Source organism: Leucopleurus acutus, assembly GCF_964270905.1.
Source record: "Leucopleurus acutus genome assembly, chromosome: 1".
In the NCBI taxonomy this organism is placed as follows: domain Eukaryota; kingdom Metazoa; phylum Chordata; class Mammalia; order Artiodactyla; family Delphinidae; genus Leucopleurus; species Leucopleurus acutus.
Window position 1 is genome coordinate 188,354,441 of NC_139142.1, and position 20,068 is coordinate 188,374,508.

Genomic DNA, 20,068 nt, shown 5'->3' on the forward strand with positions numbered 1-20,068 from the left:
AGATTTTCGTGTCAATTTTGGAATATATGATGCAAAAGGAAAAGCTAGGAAACATCACCTTGTGCTCCCTTGAGTCCCAAGGTCCCTAGCTAATCTGCCTTCTCTCCACTTTTCAGAGTCTTCTTCTGTTTATACATAATTATATATGATCTCTGGGGGTTTTAGTTGTTCATAGCAGGAGGAATATAGAAAAGGAAGTCCACTCAAATCTTCCCAGAAGAAGAAAATCTAGTGGCTTAATAAGTATGACATTGATGGAGGAATAGAAATCAGAAATTCACCTAGAAACTGTAGAAACAGGTTCAAAATATGTTAAAGGTGTCAGTGGAGGAAAGAGTTTTGATCAATTGGTTTTGGAAATATTGGTTCATAATTTGGGGATAATTTATATCTTTACCTTAAACATATGAAACAAATTCCAAGTGGCTATACTCCATTAATACATATCTATAACTTGAAGTGGCTCTATCTTTTTAGCATTTCTTACTGCCTTTCTTTATACATAACCCAAAGGGAATGAGACTGGCATAAAGCAGGAAGGCAAGCATATTGCCAAAACAAATATGCATCGATATGCATAATACTTTCGGGAAATAAATTCAAAGTTGTGTAAAATGTTGAATTGTAAGAAGAAAGTATTTTTTCAATTTCTATAACTTAACCATTATCGTATTAGTGTCTACTTTTTACAGTTATTAGTGTGTTTACTCACTTTTCAAATGTTTACTGCCTTGGGTTCTTGAATGTAACAACCACATGAACGCCATAAATGTATCCTTGGGCAGTAGCAAAGTCATGATTGGAATTGAGAGATTTTTCTCTTAAAGTATTTAGAAAGAATTGTTATCAGAATTTTAACTAAATAAAGCAACAGTGTGTGCAGAACAACAATTGGGGGAATGGATATATAACCACTTCTTTAAAAGCTGCTCTGTTTTATGTTTCTATAGTAATTTTATGGTAATTTACTTTTATGACTCACCTCTATTAAATGATTACCATCACAGGGTAGGCTTCCTCTCTTTTCACCTTCTTATTCCTGGTGTCTAATGTAGTATATGGCAACTGTGTGAGCATCAAATATTTGCTGAATAAGTGATGAAAAGGACTGGCTGGATAAGTCAATAAATAAATAAATCTCCATTGCACATTTGGATTAATACTTTTGATAATTGTGGGAATATGATTTGGTATGTTATATCCAGAGTTGAATGAGAGCAAATATGTTAGAATGATATATTATAATAACCCATCATTAGGTTGATCCACGGTTGGTTTTCTTAAAGACTTAACCCTCATTTTTTTCCTACCACATAAAATGACAATGAGTATATTATTTAAATCTCATTTATTAGAAAGCCAGGTGTCAGAGTTAAGAAATGGTTTGTATTTTATTGGTTAAAGTGATCACACAACCTTCTTCGTTGAAAACCCTTTTGGGGATTGGCATAGTGTATGAGTTGCTGAAACCGACTAATAGGAAAAATTAGCAAAGTGAATTAAGTTTGTTAATTAAAACAGACTTTTATCTATGCCTGTTATATTGCTAAGTGTTAGATGCCCTCTACTTTAATCTTTAATTTAACTAATAATTCCTTTGGTTCCCAATCAGTAAGACATCACTGACAGTCAAAGACTAACGCTGAAAAAGCTTCTCTTCCTTAGTCATTAAACAGATACGAAATTCCATTAATAAGGTGTGACTTCCGCATCCCCTTCAATGAAGAACCTACGTGTGTCCCTGGGTGTAAAAATGTGTTTGTTGTTTTGGGGAGGCTGTTGAAAGCTCTGTCTATGCACTGTTAGTTGTTTTGCAAAGTTAGGTTTAGAGTAACTGATACAGAGTTCTACTTTCTCTCTGTTATTCTACAGAAGAGCTGCTTGATCGATCTGTCTCTCCTTTAACAGAACAAGGTGTCAGTCACATTTATTAACATTAGTTCCCCTGAAGCATGGATCTATGAATGTGTAACTCTTTTAGATCCCCTCTTCAAGCATTTCTCTTTTTCCTTTAGTGTACATTTTTTTAAAAATCCGTAAATTATGTATATCACAGTTGTGTGCTATAAATCAGTTGGAACATCTTGCTTGCTTTTCTAGATGCCGTTCCATTAAATATTCTCTTCTATTCCACTGTTTTGATTATAAGCTTCAGTGACAAAGTTTACTTGTGAATTCATCATGAAAACACAATACCGGACCCTGAAATAGTAATTTTGGGGGCGTAACCATAAACATAATTCTATATATTTTTTCTCTTTCTTTCCTATATATCCATCGTCATGACGTGTTATCCTCTAGTTCCCAATAAGGGCTATGCCCAGAATAGCAAAGAGCAACATATACAGTCTAAGCCTTGTCCTTGTGCTCGACTGACTTATATTCTGGTTTACTCTTGGTATCATTTTTTTGTGTCATTAGGGTTATGCTACATGTCATGTCATACCATGCCGTGTCATGTTATACCAGGATTGTTCATATATTAGGATATTGTACTGCTAGCAGACCAACCTTACACATTCAGAGTGTTACTGACCCAGGTTCTTGCACTCTTTAATCAATAGAAATTGAGAAGAGGTCAGACAAGAAATTCAAGCAAGGCTTTATTGGGACTCATGCTACAGCACAAGCGAGTGAAAACAAGTGCCAGGTTCCCTTGCTCGCTCCCTGAGGTGGGGGGTGGGGGGTGGGGGAGGGGGTCCCTTAAATGGCGTGAGGGTATGTGGTCGGGCTGGAGGAATGGCTTAGGTGGTCTGCCCACCCCCTTGGTGGTGCTGTGTGCAGGAATCATGCACAGTCCCCTGCTTTTGCTCCTGGCACCTCAGAAGTGGCAGTTGGGTTTCAGTCGTTTTGTATCTTATTGTTCATAATTTGCCCCTACTGTGCATGCATGCGTCCCTTATAGTTGCTTTGTATTCTGTTGCTGAAGGAAACTTTTGTCTCAAGAGGAGATATTTAAATAATTTTTCTTAGAAAATTAATTTTTCCTTTACCATTGAATAATTTGGTATAAAATAATTATTGTTGGTGCTCATATAATCATTATAGTAGAATTTTATAAATATCCAAAATCATATAATAGAATTTTTGAAATCTGGTCCTAGAAATGATCACTTTCCCTCTGTGCTCAATTCACTTCACAATTTCTTATCATATCCATCAGGGGTATGTGATTTCTCCCACATATGCCTCCTCTTATCTCTCTTTTCTCTTTCCTTATGTAAGTTATTTAAGCTCTGTAAAGGAAGGTGCAATACCAATGATTCAAGAACGTGAGCAGAAAGTTGGTGGGAAGGGTACCTAGAGCTGTAAACCCAGGGCACCTGTAAACCGTTCAGATTCCATCAAATATCCATTGAGAATTTTGTGGGCAAGCAAGGAGAGGTGGATTGAACTGAGTAGGCCACTTTCTAATAATGATGTCTCTGAAAATAGCGAAACAAGTTTACTGCTAATCTTGCTAGTATTGCTTTTGGGAATACCTAGTAGATTCATGAGCTTCTGTTTGGATGAGGTAAAATATATCATGAATATTAATTAATTGATTAATTAATTGATTAAAAATATTAATTAATTAAAAAAACTGATTAATCAGTTTTCATTGATCAAATGCTTCTGTTCTAAATAATTGTTGTTGTGTTTTTTTCCTTCTTTTATGTTTAATCATCTGCCTAATGCAAACTTCTTTACCTTCAGACAGAGAAAGGACTATCAAAAGTATGGCAAGAAAGTAAGCAGAACTCTGGTGATCATTGGCAAAAGGCTGTCATCCTTCTAGGAAAGTTAAGGAATTTTGAAGTCATATTTCAAGGTATCAGAACAAGGGATCTGGGAGGAGGAGCTGCAATTGATGACATTGAATTTGAAAACTGCACGACTGGTAAGTTTCTGGAAAGCACTGCCGTTTGGAAGCACATTTATAATCTAGCCATTTTATCTTTGCTTCATATTTATAAAATGTTCTGCAGTTACGTATTTTGTACATACGTAAAAATCAATCGAAAGAGATAATTTCATAATGGTTGAACTTAGCTACATGTTAAGAGATAATAGTTTCTCCATCTGTTAATTACACAAGTAATTCCTCTCTTCCTTCTGCATCATCCCCTTTCTAACATGCAGCAGTGTTGTCCTTTGAATTAATTTTCAACAAAATTTAAAATGTAAGCCTAATACTCTCATACATTTATGTAATTTAATTAATTTTAAATGAATTAGTAAAAAGGGTTAGAAAGCTGGAAGTTAGTGGATATGTAAGAAATACATGCAACCAAGTATAATTCAAGCAGAACTTAAATTGAGAGCTCTGCTTAAGGGATTTAAAATGCTACCCTAGCAAGTGAATAGTAACTTGAAAAAATATGCTATCACTTATCATGCTTCTAAATGTGAAGTATAATTACACTTAGATTTTCTTTACAAAACTACCCAGAAAATGTCAAAAATAATTATAAATACATTTGTACAGTTTCACAGCTGGCACAGTTGCTTTCTGAGGAGTCATTCTATCTGATTTCCAAAATAGTACAGTGTGATATATCCTGCCCATGAAAGATATGCCTTCTGTGGTGTCTTACACTGATTCCCTTAGAGGCAAGCCCCTGGGACTCCAGAGCTAAACCTGAATGCTGTTTAATTCCGTTGCTGCTTTCATATTAAAATATCACTACACCAAGGCAGTGCAAAAATGTGACTTTGGTTTTTGGTGCTGTTAAAGCATTTGCTCTCTTTATGACCAGGGCTGGTGAAAAGGATTCTGCTTAGGAGTCAGTCTTCTGGAGTTTGAGTCTCTCCCACACACCCCACCATGTTTCCAGCAAAGGCAGCTGATACTCAGCTACTATATATATATATACATGCATACATACACACACATATACATAGGTACATACATATTACATAAAATCAGAATTCATGCACCCTAGGTGAGCACAGGGGTCACAGAGCTCCAGGTCTCTATGTCAAGCAAAAGACAGGGTTTGGGCTTGGAGATGTTTAGGAGAGGGTTCCTGGATCACAGAAAAGGGGATCTGAAAATATAATCATGAAAAGGTATCTTAGAACATGCTTTTGAAACTGTTTTCTAGTAACTTATTAAACAGGAGAGATTCTTTTCCTCTCGAGGGAAGCAGAATGATTCTTGGATGGGCCGATTCAGGACAGAAGAAAAATGAGAGCTATTATCCCAGCTCTGCCAAGTTTCATGTAGAAATGTGGACTATTTCTTTCCCTTCTTCTCTTAAAGTCCTGTGAAAATTTACATGATTATAACTCATTTCGTTCAAGTTGATCAAACATTCACCGTACTGACTAATACTTTAATGTCTTATACATTTAGTGATATACTACTTTAAGGCTTTCTTTGTTATAAATAAAAAGGCAAATTTTGGTTAATCGTAGTGAATATGGTCAACTGTATGTCGAATATATTTTAGGAAGAAGTAACCATTTTTTAAATAGCCAGCCTGCTACAAATAACGAGGATTTTCAGATTATGTTTTAGTTAAGATAGGAAAAGAAAGTATTTTGCAAAAGTTTAAAAGACTATGTTTGGAACTAAAAAACAATGATTTTTTTGGTCCCCCTAGTTTTTATATGCCACTAAAATAGCAGTGCTGTGAAAAATGAGTAACAAGAAAGAAAATTAGAGCATAAGTTGCCCTATGTTGTTTTCTAGTATTGCCAACTTGGAAGAGAATGGTATCTGACAAAACACCTAAACATCAGAGAGGCAGTGTAGAATAGTGGTTAGGAACAAGGTGTCCGGTCAGACTACCTGGACGTGGAGTCTGGCTCTGCCACCGACTAGCTTGGGTGAGTTTCTTCATTTCACTTTGCCTCAGTTTCTTCATCAATAAAATGGGGTTGATAAAAATAAACACTTCCATCATAGATTTCTGTGAATGTTAAATATGTTGATATATGAGAAGTGCTTAGAATAGACTTGGCACATAGTAAAATTTATGTATTCCATTTTATTGTTATATTCCATCATCATTATTATTAACTATGCCATATTTTCAAGTGGTGCTTTATTGTCCCATATTAGGAAACCAGCTTCAAATCACATGCAAACCGGTCACCATAAAATCTATCATGGAATTTTTGCTGTTCCCCATTCGAGATGAAGAACTTAAAAAATGACAGTGTTTATTTCTCTGTCACATCCTGCCAATCACAATAGAGCACATACTGTATGACACCATTTATATGAAATGCCCAGGATAGCTGATGTGTAGAGACAGAAGTAGATTAGTGGTTCCTTAAGGCTGAAGAGCATGGGGTAGGGAGTGACTGCTAATGAATATGGGGTTTCTTTATGGGGTGATGAAAATATTCTAAATTTTTATTGTGATTGTAATACAATTTCATAAATATACTAAACCCATTAAATTGTAAACTTTATATGGGTGAACTTAATGGTATGTAAATGATACTTCAATTTTTAAAAAGTATTTTAAATAATTTTTTTTAAGTCAAAGCCTAGTTAACAAAGCCTATAAGCTATGGAAAACATATGCAGCAAAATTAAGTGAAAATACATCCCTATAAAACCCAGTATAAACAGGATCTCTATGCTGTTTATGTCTATAAGAGAGAAGCCAGGAGAATCATGAAAGGCCCAACAGATATTCACTGGGAAAATGCAGTCACGTGGTTTGAGAATGACAGGTAAAACCGGGAGGGGTTTCACCCACTTTTAGAATAAGTGGGTCCAAGGGGTCTGTGGTTAGGTCTGTGGGGCTAGAGCAGTCTAGACCCCATGAAAACTCAAAAGGATCCATCAGGATTCCTTTCTAGGACAGTAGCCCGCATTCAAAACCAAAACAAAAAATGAACAAACAAATAAAAACACCCCTGGGGGTAGAATCAAAATTGAATAGACTGAATACAGATGAGGGATAGTGAAGACCCCCATCAAAGCGTTGGAGGGGAATAGAGCCAGAAAATTTCAAAAAGCAAATCATATTTTTATAGATTTATATAGAATCTGTAGACTTATAATCCTTTTTAGGGTCCTAACAGACCACCTCTGAAATTTTTTCTTGGACTTTCTGACAACTCTGTAATCTTTGCATATTTTTTTAGACTTCAGAGTAATGCAGAACAAAGTCTTAAATTGATTAAGAGTGAAAGTGGAGAAGGTAGAGGATATAGATGAGATATATATTTGATGGTTATCTACCTTACCTGCAAATAAGAAAGCTACTTGAGCTTCATATTTATTTTTTACTTTCCATTCAAAAACACATAACTCAGTTTATTAGATAATATTTAGTACATGGCCAACATAAAGCTAGATATATGCTTTTTTATTTCTTTGCATTCTGAACACATCATGGTGCTATCTTCAATTTACTATCAAATTTATTGTATTTTTCTAAAAAGAAAAATAAAATAAAAGAATAGGCATATCTTTGTCCTGTCCAAAGATACATTAAGAAGCGTATCTCCTTTTTGGAAGCAAGTAGCTTATTCATTTTTAAAAAGTGACATTATGAATTCAGTATTTCCTCTTTTTAAATTCAAGTTGATTTAAAGATGATTTGTACAAAAATCTTATAAAATGCAACCACCAATTCTATGGAATAGAAAAGTAGAAAGAAAATTCATATAGAGAGGAAAGGAATATTCCATCACTGTAATTTATAAAAGTGCCAATTCTAAATTTAAATGGTTACTCATTTTCAATCAACATTAGTTGTTAAGTGCAATCATTTATTACATACAGCCATCCAGCTGAGTCTACTATTAATACTAAATAGCATTTATGTCAGCTTTGCAACAAGACCATTAGGTGCAAATCCTGGTTTACCCACTTGCTACCTGCTCCATGGTTTTAGGTAAATTATGTAATCTTCCTTTGTCTTATTTTTCTCAGCCGGAAAATGGTAAGAATACTGATTCCACCTCATAGAACTCTCACAAGGATTAAATCATTTACTTTATACGAAGTACTTTGAAGAATGCATGGTGTACAGAAAGCACTGAATATTTTTGGCTAAAATATAGATGGACAACATTGGCAAAAAACTTGACATTGTTCTAGGCACAACGCCTTTAAACATATCAACGTTTAAAAGCTTGTTCTGTTCCGTTCACATGTCCAGCAAGCCTTTATCGCTTGGCTAGTCTGCAGAAAACTCTGTGCAATGAACTGTGTGCACCTCCTCGGAGCAGGGCTGAAATGCCTGTGTCACACAGCGTTTGGCTTTCCTGATTTTTCCATTTCCACTTTCACTGCCCCTTTCTTGACGCCCGGCATTTCCTCCTCTTCCCCGTGTGCCTCTCCGCCGCCACCATGCCTTCTGCTGCCAGGACTGCTCTGTGAACAGTCCTCAAGACACTGGTAAACCCAGGACCTCAGGGTGGGAGCCGATAACATTATAAGACGTTGCCTTTTCCACTGAAAAATCTAGAAGATCCAACTGAATGATGACCAGTTTTCCATTGGGGGAAAAGGAAGAAATAATTCACGGACCAGCAAATGCTTCCAGAAGTCAATAAAATCTTCTAAGTAGACAGTAGCACAGTAGCTACTCTGTCTGTCTCTAAATTCATACAGAGCAAAGCACATCATGTTCCCCAGATAATCCTAAATGTGAAAGGAAGGAAATACCTTGGGGATAAAGTCAGAGAAGACAGAATCATTATAATTTCAGATGTTTAGTACATTGTCTTCACACATAACTTGAAAAGACTTTCCTTTTTATTGTAACCCCTTAAAAACTGTATGTATGACTTCTAAGTGTAGTGTCAGCAGTGATAGATTTGGAGTGAAAAATAGTGGCTTGATGATAATGATTTCAGTGCAGCGTCACTCTGAATTAAACTGAACTTGGGAGATCACAAAGCAGTGATTGCTCTATACAGAGTTCACAAATACATAAATCTATGCACAGAACCCTGTAGAGTGACTTCAAAACTTAGCTTCTTCACTTAGTTTAGATGAAAAGCTGTATTTCTTCTCAACACATGAGTGTTCCAAGTGCTGCATTTAGGTCTCCCACAATTTTCTTTTAAAGTAAATGTGTGTCAGAAAAGAAAAAAGAAAGGAAGATGATAGTCAGTAGAAAAAATAAATATCTCACCCTAATGAAGTAATTAAAAGTGACTTTTATTTTTAATAACTAATGGCTAGATAATATGTAGTGCGTATAATGTAAGGGTACATAAATGATGGATGAATGGGTGGATGGATGGATGGATAGATAGTTGGACAAACAGATGGGCAGACAGATGGATTAATAGAAAACATTTATTCAAATCTTGTTATATGTGTGAAAATTCAGAACAGAGCCTTCATTGAGTTACATTCTGCCGGCAGATGCAGACAGTAAGCAAAGTAATGTGTAATACTGTGTCATGTAGTATTAGGTGCTGTGAATGATATAGGGAGAAAGTGAGGGAGGATTATTACCCTGATTAGTCAGAAACAGTCTCTGAAAGTTACAGTTGAGCAAAGGCTTAAATGTACTAAGAGGCAACCACGCAAATGCCCTGAATAAAGCACTCCAGGTCTCGGGACCAGCAAGGCAGACTTCCTAGGAGGGAGCGTTTTGCTGAAGCAGAAGAAAGTAAGGGTGGGGAGATGGCAGGGGGCCTCATCATGCAGAACTTTGTCATCAGAAACACCTGCTCTGTACTAGCGATCATCTCACAGCACAGAGGGTAAGCAAGCAGACTCCGGAGTCAGCCTTCCCGTCTCTGCCACTTAGCTGCTGTGTGACCTTGAATAAGTGCTTCTCAGCTCTTTACCTCAGTTTCTTTATGGCAGTAAAAATCGAACCTACTTTATAGGGTAATTGTGAGGATTTAACAAGTTAATATATGCCAAGAGCTTTGAACAGTAACTCTCTTCGTAGTAACTACTCAGTAAATGTTAGACATGATTATCATTGAAATCCTCACTGTCATGTTTAATTTAATCTTCGTTACAACTCTGGGAAATTGAGGGATCCAGAGGTTACACTAAACAATACCAGCCAGCTTGATTTCTTTACTGATGCTTAATGGCACAGAAACAGCCATATTTAGCCATAACAGCATAGAATACTACTAAAATCATGATGAATACTGTGGCGTAAAAGCAATCAGACAACACCTGCCACATCTAGTTTGCCAGTAGTTTCAAATGCTCTTGAAAGAAAACAGGCGATATCAGACACATCACTTGTACTCCTAACAATGATGTGTTTTAGTAACACTAGTTGAAATATTTTAAACGTGGTAAATCCTGTTTTTTAAAAATTTAATGTTCAGCCAGTCTTCATTGTTACATACCTGTTTTATTTTGGATTCAGAAAGTTTTTCAGTAAGAGGAGGGAGGGAAAATAAAACAGACTTTATGAACGAATGTTATAGGACTTATGAGAGCCAGTTCACAGCAGTTTCTTTCTTTATCTGATTATATGTAACTATTTTTGTTCTAGGTTTTCTTATACACCTTTTGTACATAAGGCTAAAAATTTCTGCCAAGAATTGATGTAATTTGTTAAATATATTCAGAGCCAATTCATATCTTTAAATTAAACCTGATACTTTCTGTGAAACTTTATCTGTTGGCTGGTGAAATGCCCAGTGGTTCTCAAATAGTCCTGAAAAAGATGATGAAAAAGTAGACTTTACTTGAAGTAACTACTTTACATTTCTGCAAATATCTTTTCTTGATTAACAAAAAGTATCAAAGTCATGCTTAAAGATATTTCATTATAATAAATATATATCCTGGTTATATTCCTCTCCCAACTTACATATCAGTATCAATAAGATATCCATCCATACATAATGCATCTTTACTAAGTATATACCGTATATTATGCAGAAATTAAGCATTTTGACTTTTCAGTCAAAGAAAGGTAACTAATTTTTATTGATTCAAAAGTTTAATTCTTTATCTAAAGGGACGAATGGTGATCTCAATTCACTGATTTATAAACAAATGACTACAAAATTTTTAAACCTACCATTGTACGTTATAGAGATATTTACTATTTTCAAAATATCCATTTTCTTCCCTGTGTGTCCCAGACCCTTTCAGGTAGGTGGATCTGTGTAAAAAAGCTCTGGCCAGAGTGCTGTGAGGAAGTAAGGTGTGTCACTTCCAGGTTGAAGCATTTCCAAGCTGGTGTACAGCCCACCTGGTCTCCCTTCTGCTGCTGTGGTAGAGGACACCTCATTTTCCAGGTGATGTGTCTATATCTGCCTGGTCCCCTTGAGTCTGTAGAGGAAAGTCCCTCTGCCAACTTGTTTTAGACATATATAGCAAATGACCCAAAAAATGGTGTTTTTGAGACATGGAGATTACTTTTTAAGTGTCTTATAATCTAGTCAGATCTAACTAACACACCATGCAATTTCCTACCTTAAATAGAAGAATATTATTTACAGTTAGGGCTATGATATAAAAAATATATGTACCCTTCAGTTTCTAATACTCCAAATATGTTAAGAAAGAACATCTAACAGCATCCCTGGCTCCAGTCTTATGGGGAAAATAGTCAGAAAATGAAGTCCACACTAAGCAAAATTCAAAACCAATAAGTAGAGAGAGTCCTTGTGGCATCAACCCTCTCCTTCCGGTCATTGACAGCTGTAGCCCTCACTTTGCTTTACTGCTTGAATTGATTTGAGCCAGGCCTCAGGGGAGAGACTTCCTTGTCATGGTCAACCAACAACATTGCTCTTCATTAAGCCTGAGAGCCAAGTTATTTGCTTCTCATAAAATCAGGGAATAGATTCTTATTCCTGGTTCCATGACCATATTTTAGACAACAGAACTAAGTAATTGAGTTTATTATATCTTTAATTGCTATTTTTAATTAAAAAATCAAAACCATGAATGGATCTAATTAATATTGTGTTTAAGGCAATCATTATTATATACCTAGAAAATATCAGATATTACTTTATCTTTCAATAATCTCGATAAAATTAGCATTTCAGTGTCAAAAGGTCTACATTTAAAGATGTAACTGTAATCATATCATAGTGATAAACTGAATATTATAATTAATGTGATTATACTTGATTATAATCAAGCACAATGATATAACTTGGCTCGCTCATAATATTAAGAAAATATAATTACTTGAACATACGTTTTAGTAAGCCTTAAATAGCCCTTGAAATGTCCCTAGGTTCAAATGAAGGCTACTGTAAAGCTGAATCCTAACATTATCCTCTATTCATGCAGTTTCTAAGTAGAATTTGTTTCAATTACAATGAACATTTCCCCACTTAATATCTAGGTCAGTAAGACCATCACATAGAAAATTTGTGACAATATGGCATTTCAATTTTTACTGAATTATGTTTTATTAATTATTTTCTAACCAAAATGAATATTAATGTTTATCAATGAGACTTCCATTTTACACTGATATAGATATACTTTTTTCATTACACTATTGAAAGATAAACTCTTCAGTCCTGAAACAAATGTGTGTAGCTACAGGTGGTACTCAAAATAAGTAGATGTGGAACTCAATAAATTTTTATCCAGGTGGTTCAAACATAAATAGGTTTCAACTAAATCCACAGGTATTTATACATGCACAAATATTAGGCCAGGGCCAGAAACCAATTTTTTGTCTATTTGATGAACACACACACACACATACCTATACACAGAGGCATGCGTGAGTTTCTAAAAAGTCTCCTATTTTGAATGATCACATAAAAGGGCTTATGGGAAAACAGGATTAGGTCAAACCACTATAAGCATAGATAACTGAGTTATATAGCACTAGCATAAACGAAAGCAACATAATAAAAATACAGGCACAGTTTAAAGCATTTTAAAATCCTAATAAATAGAGGAACTTTTCAGCAAATGTGCTACTTTACCTGAAAAGGTGGGTAGGGTTCGATGCAGGGAATCTTGATGAAAGGGTGGTATAAAAAAGAGTTTAAGACTGTTGAATTATGGAGACATGGGAAGAGTGACAAAAGACCAGGAAAAATTTTAAAAAACATACAACAAATAAGCATTTCCAAGAGAGCATGTGGAGAAACAGAGAAAAGAAAGACGGGGTGAGGTGCATACTCAACAGCCCGTCATTCTTCTGTGGCTCTCCGGCTCAGCTGTGTTAGCGTCCTTCCCTCTCATCTGCTATGCCTTGGAGGCACAAGACATTACTGTAGAGGGAAGAATCATGCAGGCATCGACACAAATTCTGTGTTGTATTGACTTAATTCCTTTGCTGATTAGTTGCATACAAACCGTCACTGTTTTACAGACCTGCGTAGCATACGTGAACTTCAAGACAATAGAAGGAAACTAATATATATTGAACACCTACCATTGTGGGTGACATCATAAAACTAGACCCAGCACATCTCTTTTAAGAAGGGAATAAAGATGTTTAATACAGAAGGGGTTCTTGAGGGATTTGAGCGAAATGAGTCACACAGATTGTTTGGAAAGTTGCCTCAGAGGAACTGGGAAATACAGTTTTAAACTGTTGATTAAAAGGTCAGCAAGGAGCTCAGCAAAAAAAAAAAAAAAGTGTGGTTTGGATTTCTTTCCACTCATTTACTTTTTGGCCTTTCAGTCTTTATACATCCTCATGATCATTTCTGGGAAACCTCTAGTTTAATCATATCTAGTTTAATTGCCAGTAGCGTCAAACATAAAGAGTTTATTTAAGGGTATGAGGAACCTCAGGAAACCCGAGCTCAGGAGCGCAGTTCAGCTTCAGGAAGGTTCTAAAACCAGGGATTGAAAAGAGGGAACTTGAGCTGTGATCTTTCTGTGCCTCTTGTCTCTCTTAACTGCTTCCCTCTGCACCTCTGTTTCGGGCCCCTCTCTGTGGAACCAGCTTTCTATGCTTCACCATACAGAGGCAGAAAATGTGACTACACTGCAGGATTCAAGAGCCTCAAAACGCTGTTGCAAAAACCCAGTAGTTATATTTCTAAATTCTCTGGTAGGTGATTACAATTGACCTATCTTGGGTCAAACAGCCATCTTCAGACTAGTTAACTAGTCTGATGTCAGGGATATGTACCAACATGCCTACTGAGCTCCCACCTTGGTGACCATATGGATGAGGGGATGAGAGGGAGTCATCAGATGAAGGCAGTGGGGTAAACAAGTCCCCTCTAGACTCACTGAACACGTATTCTTAGAATAGTATTCATTCAACAAGTACAATACCTCCACAAATAAGTATACAGATGAGTTGGTTATTCCAATAGATGGCTGGTCTAATGGAGTAGGTAAAAAGTAATAAACTGTGCTAGAGTATTGCAATAGAAATAGAGAGGGGAAGATGGCTGAATGAACTAGTGGGGGGAGACTCTAGCTCAGGATGGATGCCTGTCAAGCTCCCAGCTGGCAGGAAAAAAATAAGCTAGGAGAAAACAGCAAAGGGCACACACCAACTGGCCTTTAAAAGGATTCCTTGAAGCTGTTGCACGTCAATTCCACCTATAACTAATCAGCCAAAATTTTGTTGCATGGTCAAACTGGAAGGAAATCTATGAAATGTGTTTATTCAAAACTAAGGATGAGGAAGGAAATGAACATTTGTTTAGAGAGTGACTAGCCGACCACCAGTTCCTACTAGGTAATATCCCAGCCTAAGGGTATACGAAATTATGACTTTAATATATATTGTCAATAAGAATGATTATTAAGGGCTTCCCTGGTGGCGCAGTGGTTGAGAGTCCGCCTGCCGATGCTAGGGGACACGGGTTCGTGCCCCTGTCCGGGAAGATCCCACATGCCGCGGAGCGGCTGGGCCCGTAAGCCATGGCCGCTGAGCCTGCGCGTCCGGAGCCTGTGCTCCGCAACGGGAGGGGCCGCAGCAGTGAGAGGCCCGCGTACCGCAAAAAAAAAAAAAAAAAAAAGAATGATTATTAAAATGTAAATTTCCACTGGCAACCCTTCATCCACTGTTTTTGCTGTTTCTTCACATGCCACCCGTTAAGGTTGCTTATTGCTTTGTTCTCCTCAGCCTTTGTCCATGTTCGCCTGTCTCCATAATTCAACACCTTGAACCTTTCTTAAACCCCCATCTCTTCCATCAAGATTGCTTTCCCTTTTTAGTTTAGATAAATTAATTTATCTATTTCTTTAAATCCTGCTCAACATTGGTTTTCATTCGATTTCTGCAAGGAGTTTTTTTTCTAATTTAGTAGATGAAATGATATAGCATTTTAATTTACATATGTGGTTAATAATGCAGTTAAATCTCTTTCTAAACCAGTAAGCCTGTTGTTGGTCATTCACATTTCATCTTTTGAGAACTGCCCATTCATTTCCTCGTCAAAAATTTCTGTTGAGCTGTTTGCTGCTTGTATTGATTTGGACAGGCTTTTTCTTCACTAATTATATAAACATTCTTTTATAAGATATATTTTAAGTATGTTTTTCTTGCTTTTTATTGTCCTTTGATATTGTTTATGGTACTTTTGATGAAGACATCCTCATCCGATTTATTTAATCTAATTTAATCAAGATTTTACTTTATAAGTTTGCTTTGTTGTTTAGCTTAAGAAACACCCTCAGATTAAATACTCTTCATGTTTCTTTCTGTTTTCCATCTTTCCATTTTGGTGCTTATATTTAAATGTTCTTGAACCATAATACTTCATCACCACATATATTTTTATTAACTTTAATTATGCTTTATATTTTTGGTTATTCCTTCTTCCCAAGTGTTCTACCAAAAAGAAAAGTCACTGTAAGATTGTTTGTTTGTTTGTTTGTTTGTTTGCTTTTTCCTTTGCAACATGCTGGTACATTTTACTTTCCTAGTATTGTAATCTACTCTTTTCTTTTTTAATCTGTTGTACTTTGCACTGAGGGAACACCCTACATTCATTTCAGTTTTTTAGTTCTTAGTGGTTAATTAGAATTCTCTTAATTGTCCCAATCTAATGGAAATTAAAACGTGGAATTAGGTGATTATCCTGATTATCAAAGACTCATGGGAATTCATTTGGAAGGGTGATGCTTTCATTTTCTTAATTGCTTTAAATATAAGCATAGCCCAAAGTATTAAAAGGGTCTTTTAATCTATAAAAAGCTAAATGTGTTGGTTGAACTAATAAAAAAAGAAAATAAAAATATGAAAGTATTAATTAATAATTTTATTATTCATTAATTGACTTTTTACTCTTGTTAATATATTTCTAGGTCATTTTAGTGTGTTATTTTATGCCTAGATACATTTTTATGGGTTGAATCATTGAAAGTTATCTCATATATTAAATATTATAAACACATTGAAATGAAATTTAGTGGAACACAGCTTTCTTTGAGCATTGGATGCGATTGCCCAATACGTTATGCAGTGTCTGAAAGAGATCATGAGAACATAACATATGCTCAGTAAAGCATATGGAGGCCTTCAAAAAGGCATAAAACAGCCCCGGTGTTTAGATGATCTGAAAAATTCAGGATCTCCAACTTTCCAGGATTGGTCAACCTCTTTCTCTCTCTCTCTCTTTTCCCCCACTCTTTCTTTTTTTCTTTTTCTTTCTTTTTTTTAAACCATGTTTACTTTCTATTGTGAAATGCGTCAGTGTTTGTGGCCCTTAACTCTGGCCTCACACCAAAATCTCTTGGGAAGCTTAAAAGAATCTCTCTTCCCAGGCCCCATTCCAGACCGATTAAATCATTATCTCTGGATGTGAGTTCCAGGCATCCATAATTTTTAAAGCTTCAGATAATTCTAATGTGCAGCCAGCTGTATGAGCCCTTATTATACATATAAAAGTATATTTTAAATGTGTATCTTTAGCTTAATATTAAAATAAAATGATTCCCCCAAGTTACTCTACAGAAATTATGCATATTACCTGTACTTCAGAAATCCTTATATGCACTTCTCCAATCATATATTTTTCCACTAGAGGAAATTATTACCCTGCCTTTTATGATAATCATCTTCTTGAATTTAATTTTAGTTTTGGCAGAACTATATTCCTAAATCATATTATTTAATTTTGTCCAGTTTCGTACTTTATGTAAATAGAGTCATACCGTAAAATTGTATGTATTTTTGGTGACTTGTTTCTTTTTTAGGTAAAGTTTTTTTGAGATTCTTCACTATGCATGAAACTGTGACTCATTCATTACCTCAATTTTATGTATTTATGAATGAATATTCCTAGAATAAGAAAGAATTTAGTTCTATTTCTAATTTTTGCTTTTACTGAAATAAGTGCAAAGAAACCATATTTGCATATGATTGTGATGTTTGTTAAGATTGAATTTTGTTACAGCATCGTCCTTCAAGTGCTTGAACTGGATTGCCAAAAATAAAAGTCAAAAATCACAATATTTTATAATCAAAAATTATTTTTTGATCTAGCATCTGAAAACGAAGTCACTGTTCAAATTTTTGGAAGCGACAAGTTAGAAACCACTTGACTTATAAAAGCATTTTTTACAATATAGTCAGTAGAATTATTCATTCTCTCAATTTCTGGGAATAATGTCCAAGAATGATTTACCTAACAAGACTTAAAAAGACACTATTAGTAATCCTTTTTCCTCTTCCATTTAGTGGCTCCTTTTTTAACATAATATACTCAAAGATATGAGAAATTTGAAACAAATAATATACCTTTGTCAATGATTTGTGATAAAATAAGTTTATTCACCACATGATTCAAGCATACTTTACATGTTACTAAACAACCAGTGGGTCACTGAAAAAATCAAAGAGGAAATTAAAAAAACAAAACCGGAGACAAATGAAAATGGAAACACAACAATCCAGGATCTATGAGACACAGCAAAAGCAGTTCCAGGAAGGACATTTATAACAATACAGACCTACCTCAAGAAACAAGAAAATTCTCAAGTAAACAAGCTAACCATACATCTAAGAGAACTAGAAAAAGAAGAATAAACAAAACCTAAAGTTAGTAGAAATAATAGAGATCAGAAATAGATGAAATAGGAACTAAAAAAAACAAAAAAGATCAATGAAACTAACAGCTGGTTCTTTGAAAAGATAAATAAAATTGTTAAATCTTTAGCCAGACTCATCGAGAAAAAAGAAAGAGCACCCAAATTAATAAAATCAGAAATGGGGACTTCCCTGGTGGGGCAGTGTTTAAGAATCCACCTGCCAATGCAGGGGACATGGGTTCCAGCCCTGGTCTGGGAAGATCCCACATGCTGCGGAGCATCTAAGCCCATGTGCCACAGCTACTGAGCCTGCATGCCACAACTACTGAAGCCCGCGTGCCTAGAGCCCAAGCTCTGCAACAAGAGCAGCCACTGCAATGAGAAGCCTGCACACCGCAGAGTAGCCCCCACTTACCACCACTAGAGAAAGCCCACACGCAGCAATGAAGACCCAAAAGAGCCAAAAATAAATAAATAAATTTATTTATTTAAATAAATAAATAAAATAAAATCAGAAATGAAGGAGAAGTTACAACCAGCACCATAGAAATACAAATGATCGTAAGAGAGTACTATGAACAATTAAACTCCAATGAAATGGACAACCTAGAAGAAATGGATAAATTCCTTAAAACATACAGTCTCCCAAGACTGAATCAGGAAGAAAAAGGAAATATGCATAGGTCAGTTACCAGTAATAAAGTTGAATCAGTAATAAAAAACAACAACAACAAAAGTACATGAAAAGATGGCTTCACAGGTGAATTCTACCAAACTTTTAAGAAGACATAACACCTTTTCTTCTCAAACTATTCCAAAAAAAAATTGAAGAGGAAGGAATGCTTTCAAACTCATTTTAAGAAACCAGTATCACCCTGATACCAAAGCCAGACAAAGACATCACACAAAAAGAAAATTACAGTCTAGTATCACTGATTAATATAGACACAAAAATCCTCAACAAAATATTAGCAAACTGAATTCAGCAACACAGTAAAAGGATTATACACCATGATCAAGTGGGATTCGTTCCAGTGATGCCAGGATGGTTCAGTATCACAAATCAAGCAATGTGATACACCACATTAACAAATAAAGGGAAAAAATCATACGATCATCTCAACAGGTGCAGAAAAACTTTAGACAAAATTCAAAACAGTTCTCATTTTCTAACCAGCGGGTTTTCATCATAATAAGCCTGAGTATATTTTTAAAATTTACATAAGTGTGTAAATACACATCCTCACGACAGCTGTCCCACTTCTAGATGCAATAATTGCTGGATATTAATTTATCCCTTATTCCTTATATATCTCTTTTAAAAATATGAAAGTTTAATATCCTAATATCCAATAGTATTTTCCATTTTAATGACAATATCCTATATTCTGTGTAAATCAAGGTTAAATGTTTTTGGCAATCCAAAGCTTGTTTGTCAGTAAAAATGTTCCCAAATTTAAGCAGAGGATAAAGTCAGGCTCTACCATAATACCTGCTCCTAGAACAGTGCCTATCAGTAGACAATCAGCAAATATTTTTAATTTTTAAAAACATTGTGGCAATATACACAGAACATAAAATTGACCAGTTTAATCCTTTTTAAGTGTACAATTCAGTAACATTAAGTATATTTACACTGTTGTACAGCCATCACCAACGTCCATCCAAGAAATCTTTTCATCTTGCAAAACTGAAACTCTGTACCCATTAAACAGCAACTCCTCATTTTCCCCTGCCCTCAGCCCCTGGCAAGCACCATTCTACCTTCTTTCTCTGTGAATTTGACTACTCTATTTTCCTTATACAAGTGGACTCATAAGAGTATTTGTTTTTTTGTGACTGGCTTACTTTGCTTAGCATAATATCCTCAAAGTTCATCCATGTTGTACCATATATCAGAATTTTCCTCCTTTTTAAGGCTGAGTAATATTCCATTATATGTATATACCACTTTTTGTTTATCCATTCATCTGTCAGTAGACACTTGGGCGATTTCCCTGGCAGTCCAGTGGTTAAGACTTTGCCTTCTAATGCAGGGGGTGCAGGTTTGATCCCTGGTCGGAGAGCTAAGATCCCACATGCCTCACGGCCAAAAAAAAACAAAACATAAAGCAGAAGCAACATTGTAACAAATTTAATAAAGATTTTAAAAGTGGTCCACATACGAAAAATCTTTAAAAGAAAAAGATAGACACT

The 20,068-nt window shown here is 35.5% G+C and overlaps 1 protein-coding gene across 1 annotated transcript in view; it reads left to right on the forward strand.

Moving 5' to 3' along the window:
* MALRD1 (MAM and LDL receptor class A domain containing 1) overlaps window positions 1-20,068 on the forward strand; it is a gene marked incomplete at both ends in the record, with an annotated part of 584,975 nt that overhangs the window by 360,503 nt on the left and 204,404 nt on the right. Inside the window, one exon of the mRNA XM_082854883.1 lies at window positions 3,697-3,880. Within this exon, the coding sequence (XP_082711009.1) occupies window positions 3,697-3,880 (184 nt within the window). The remainder of the gene's footprint in view (window positions 1-3,696; window positions 3,881-20,068) is intronic.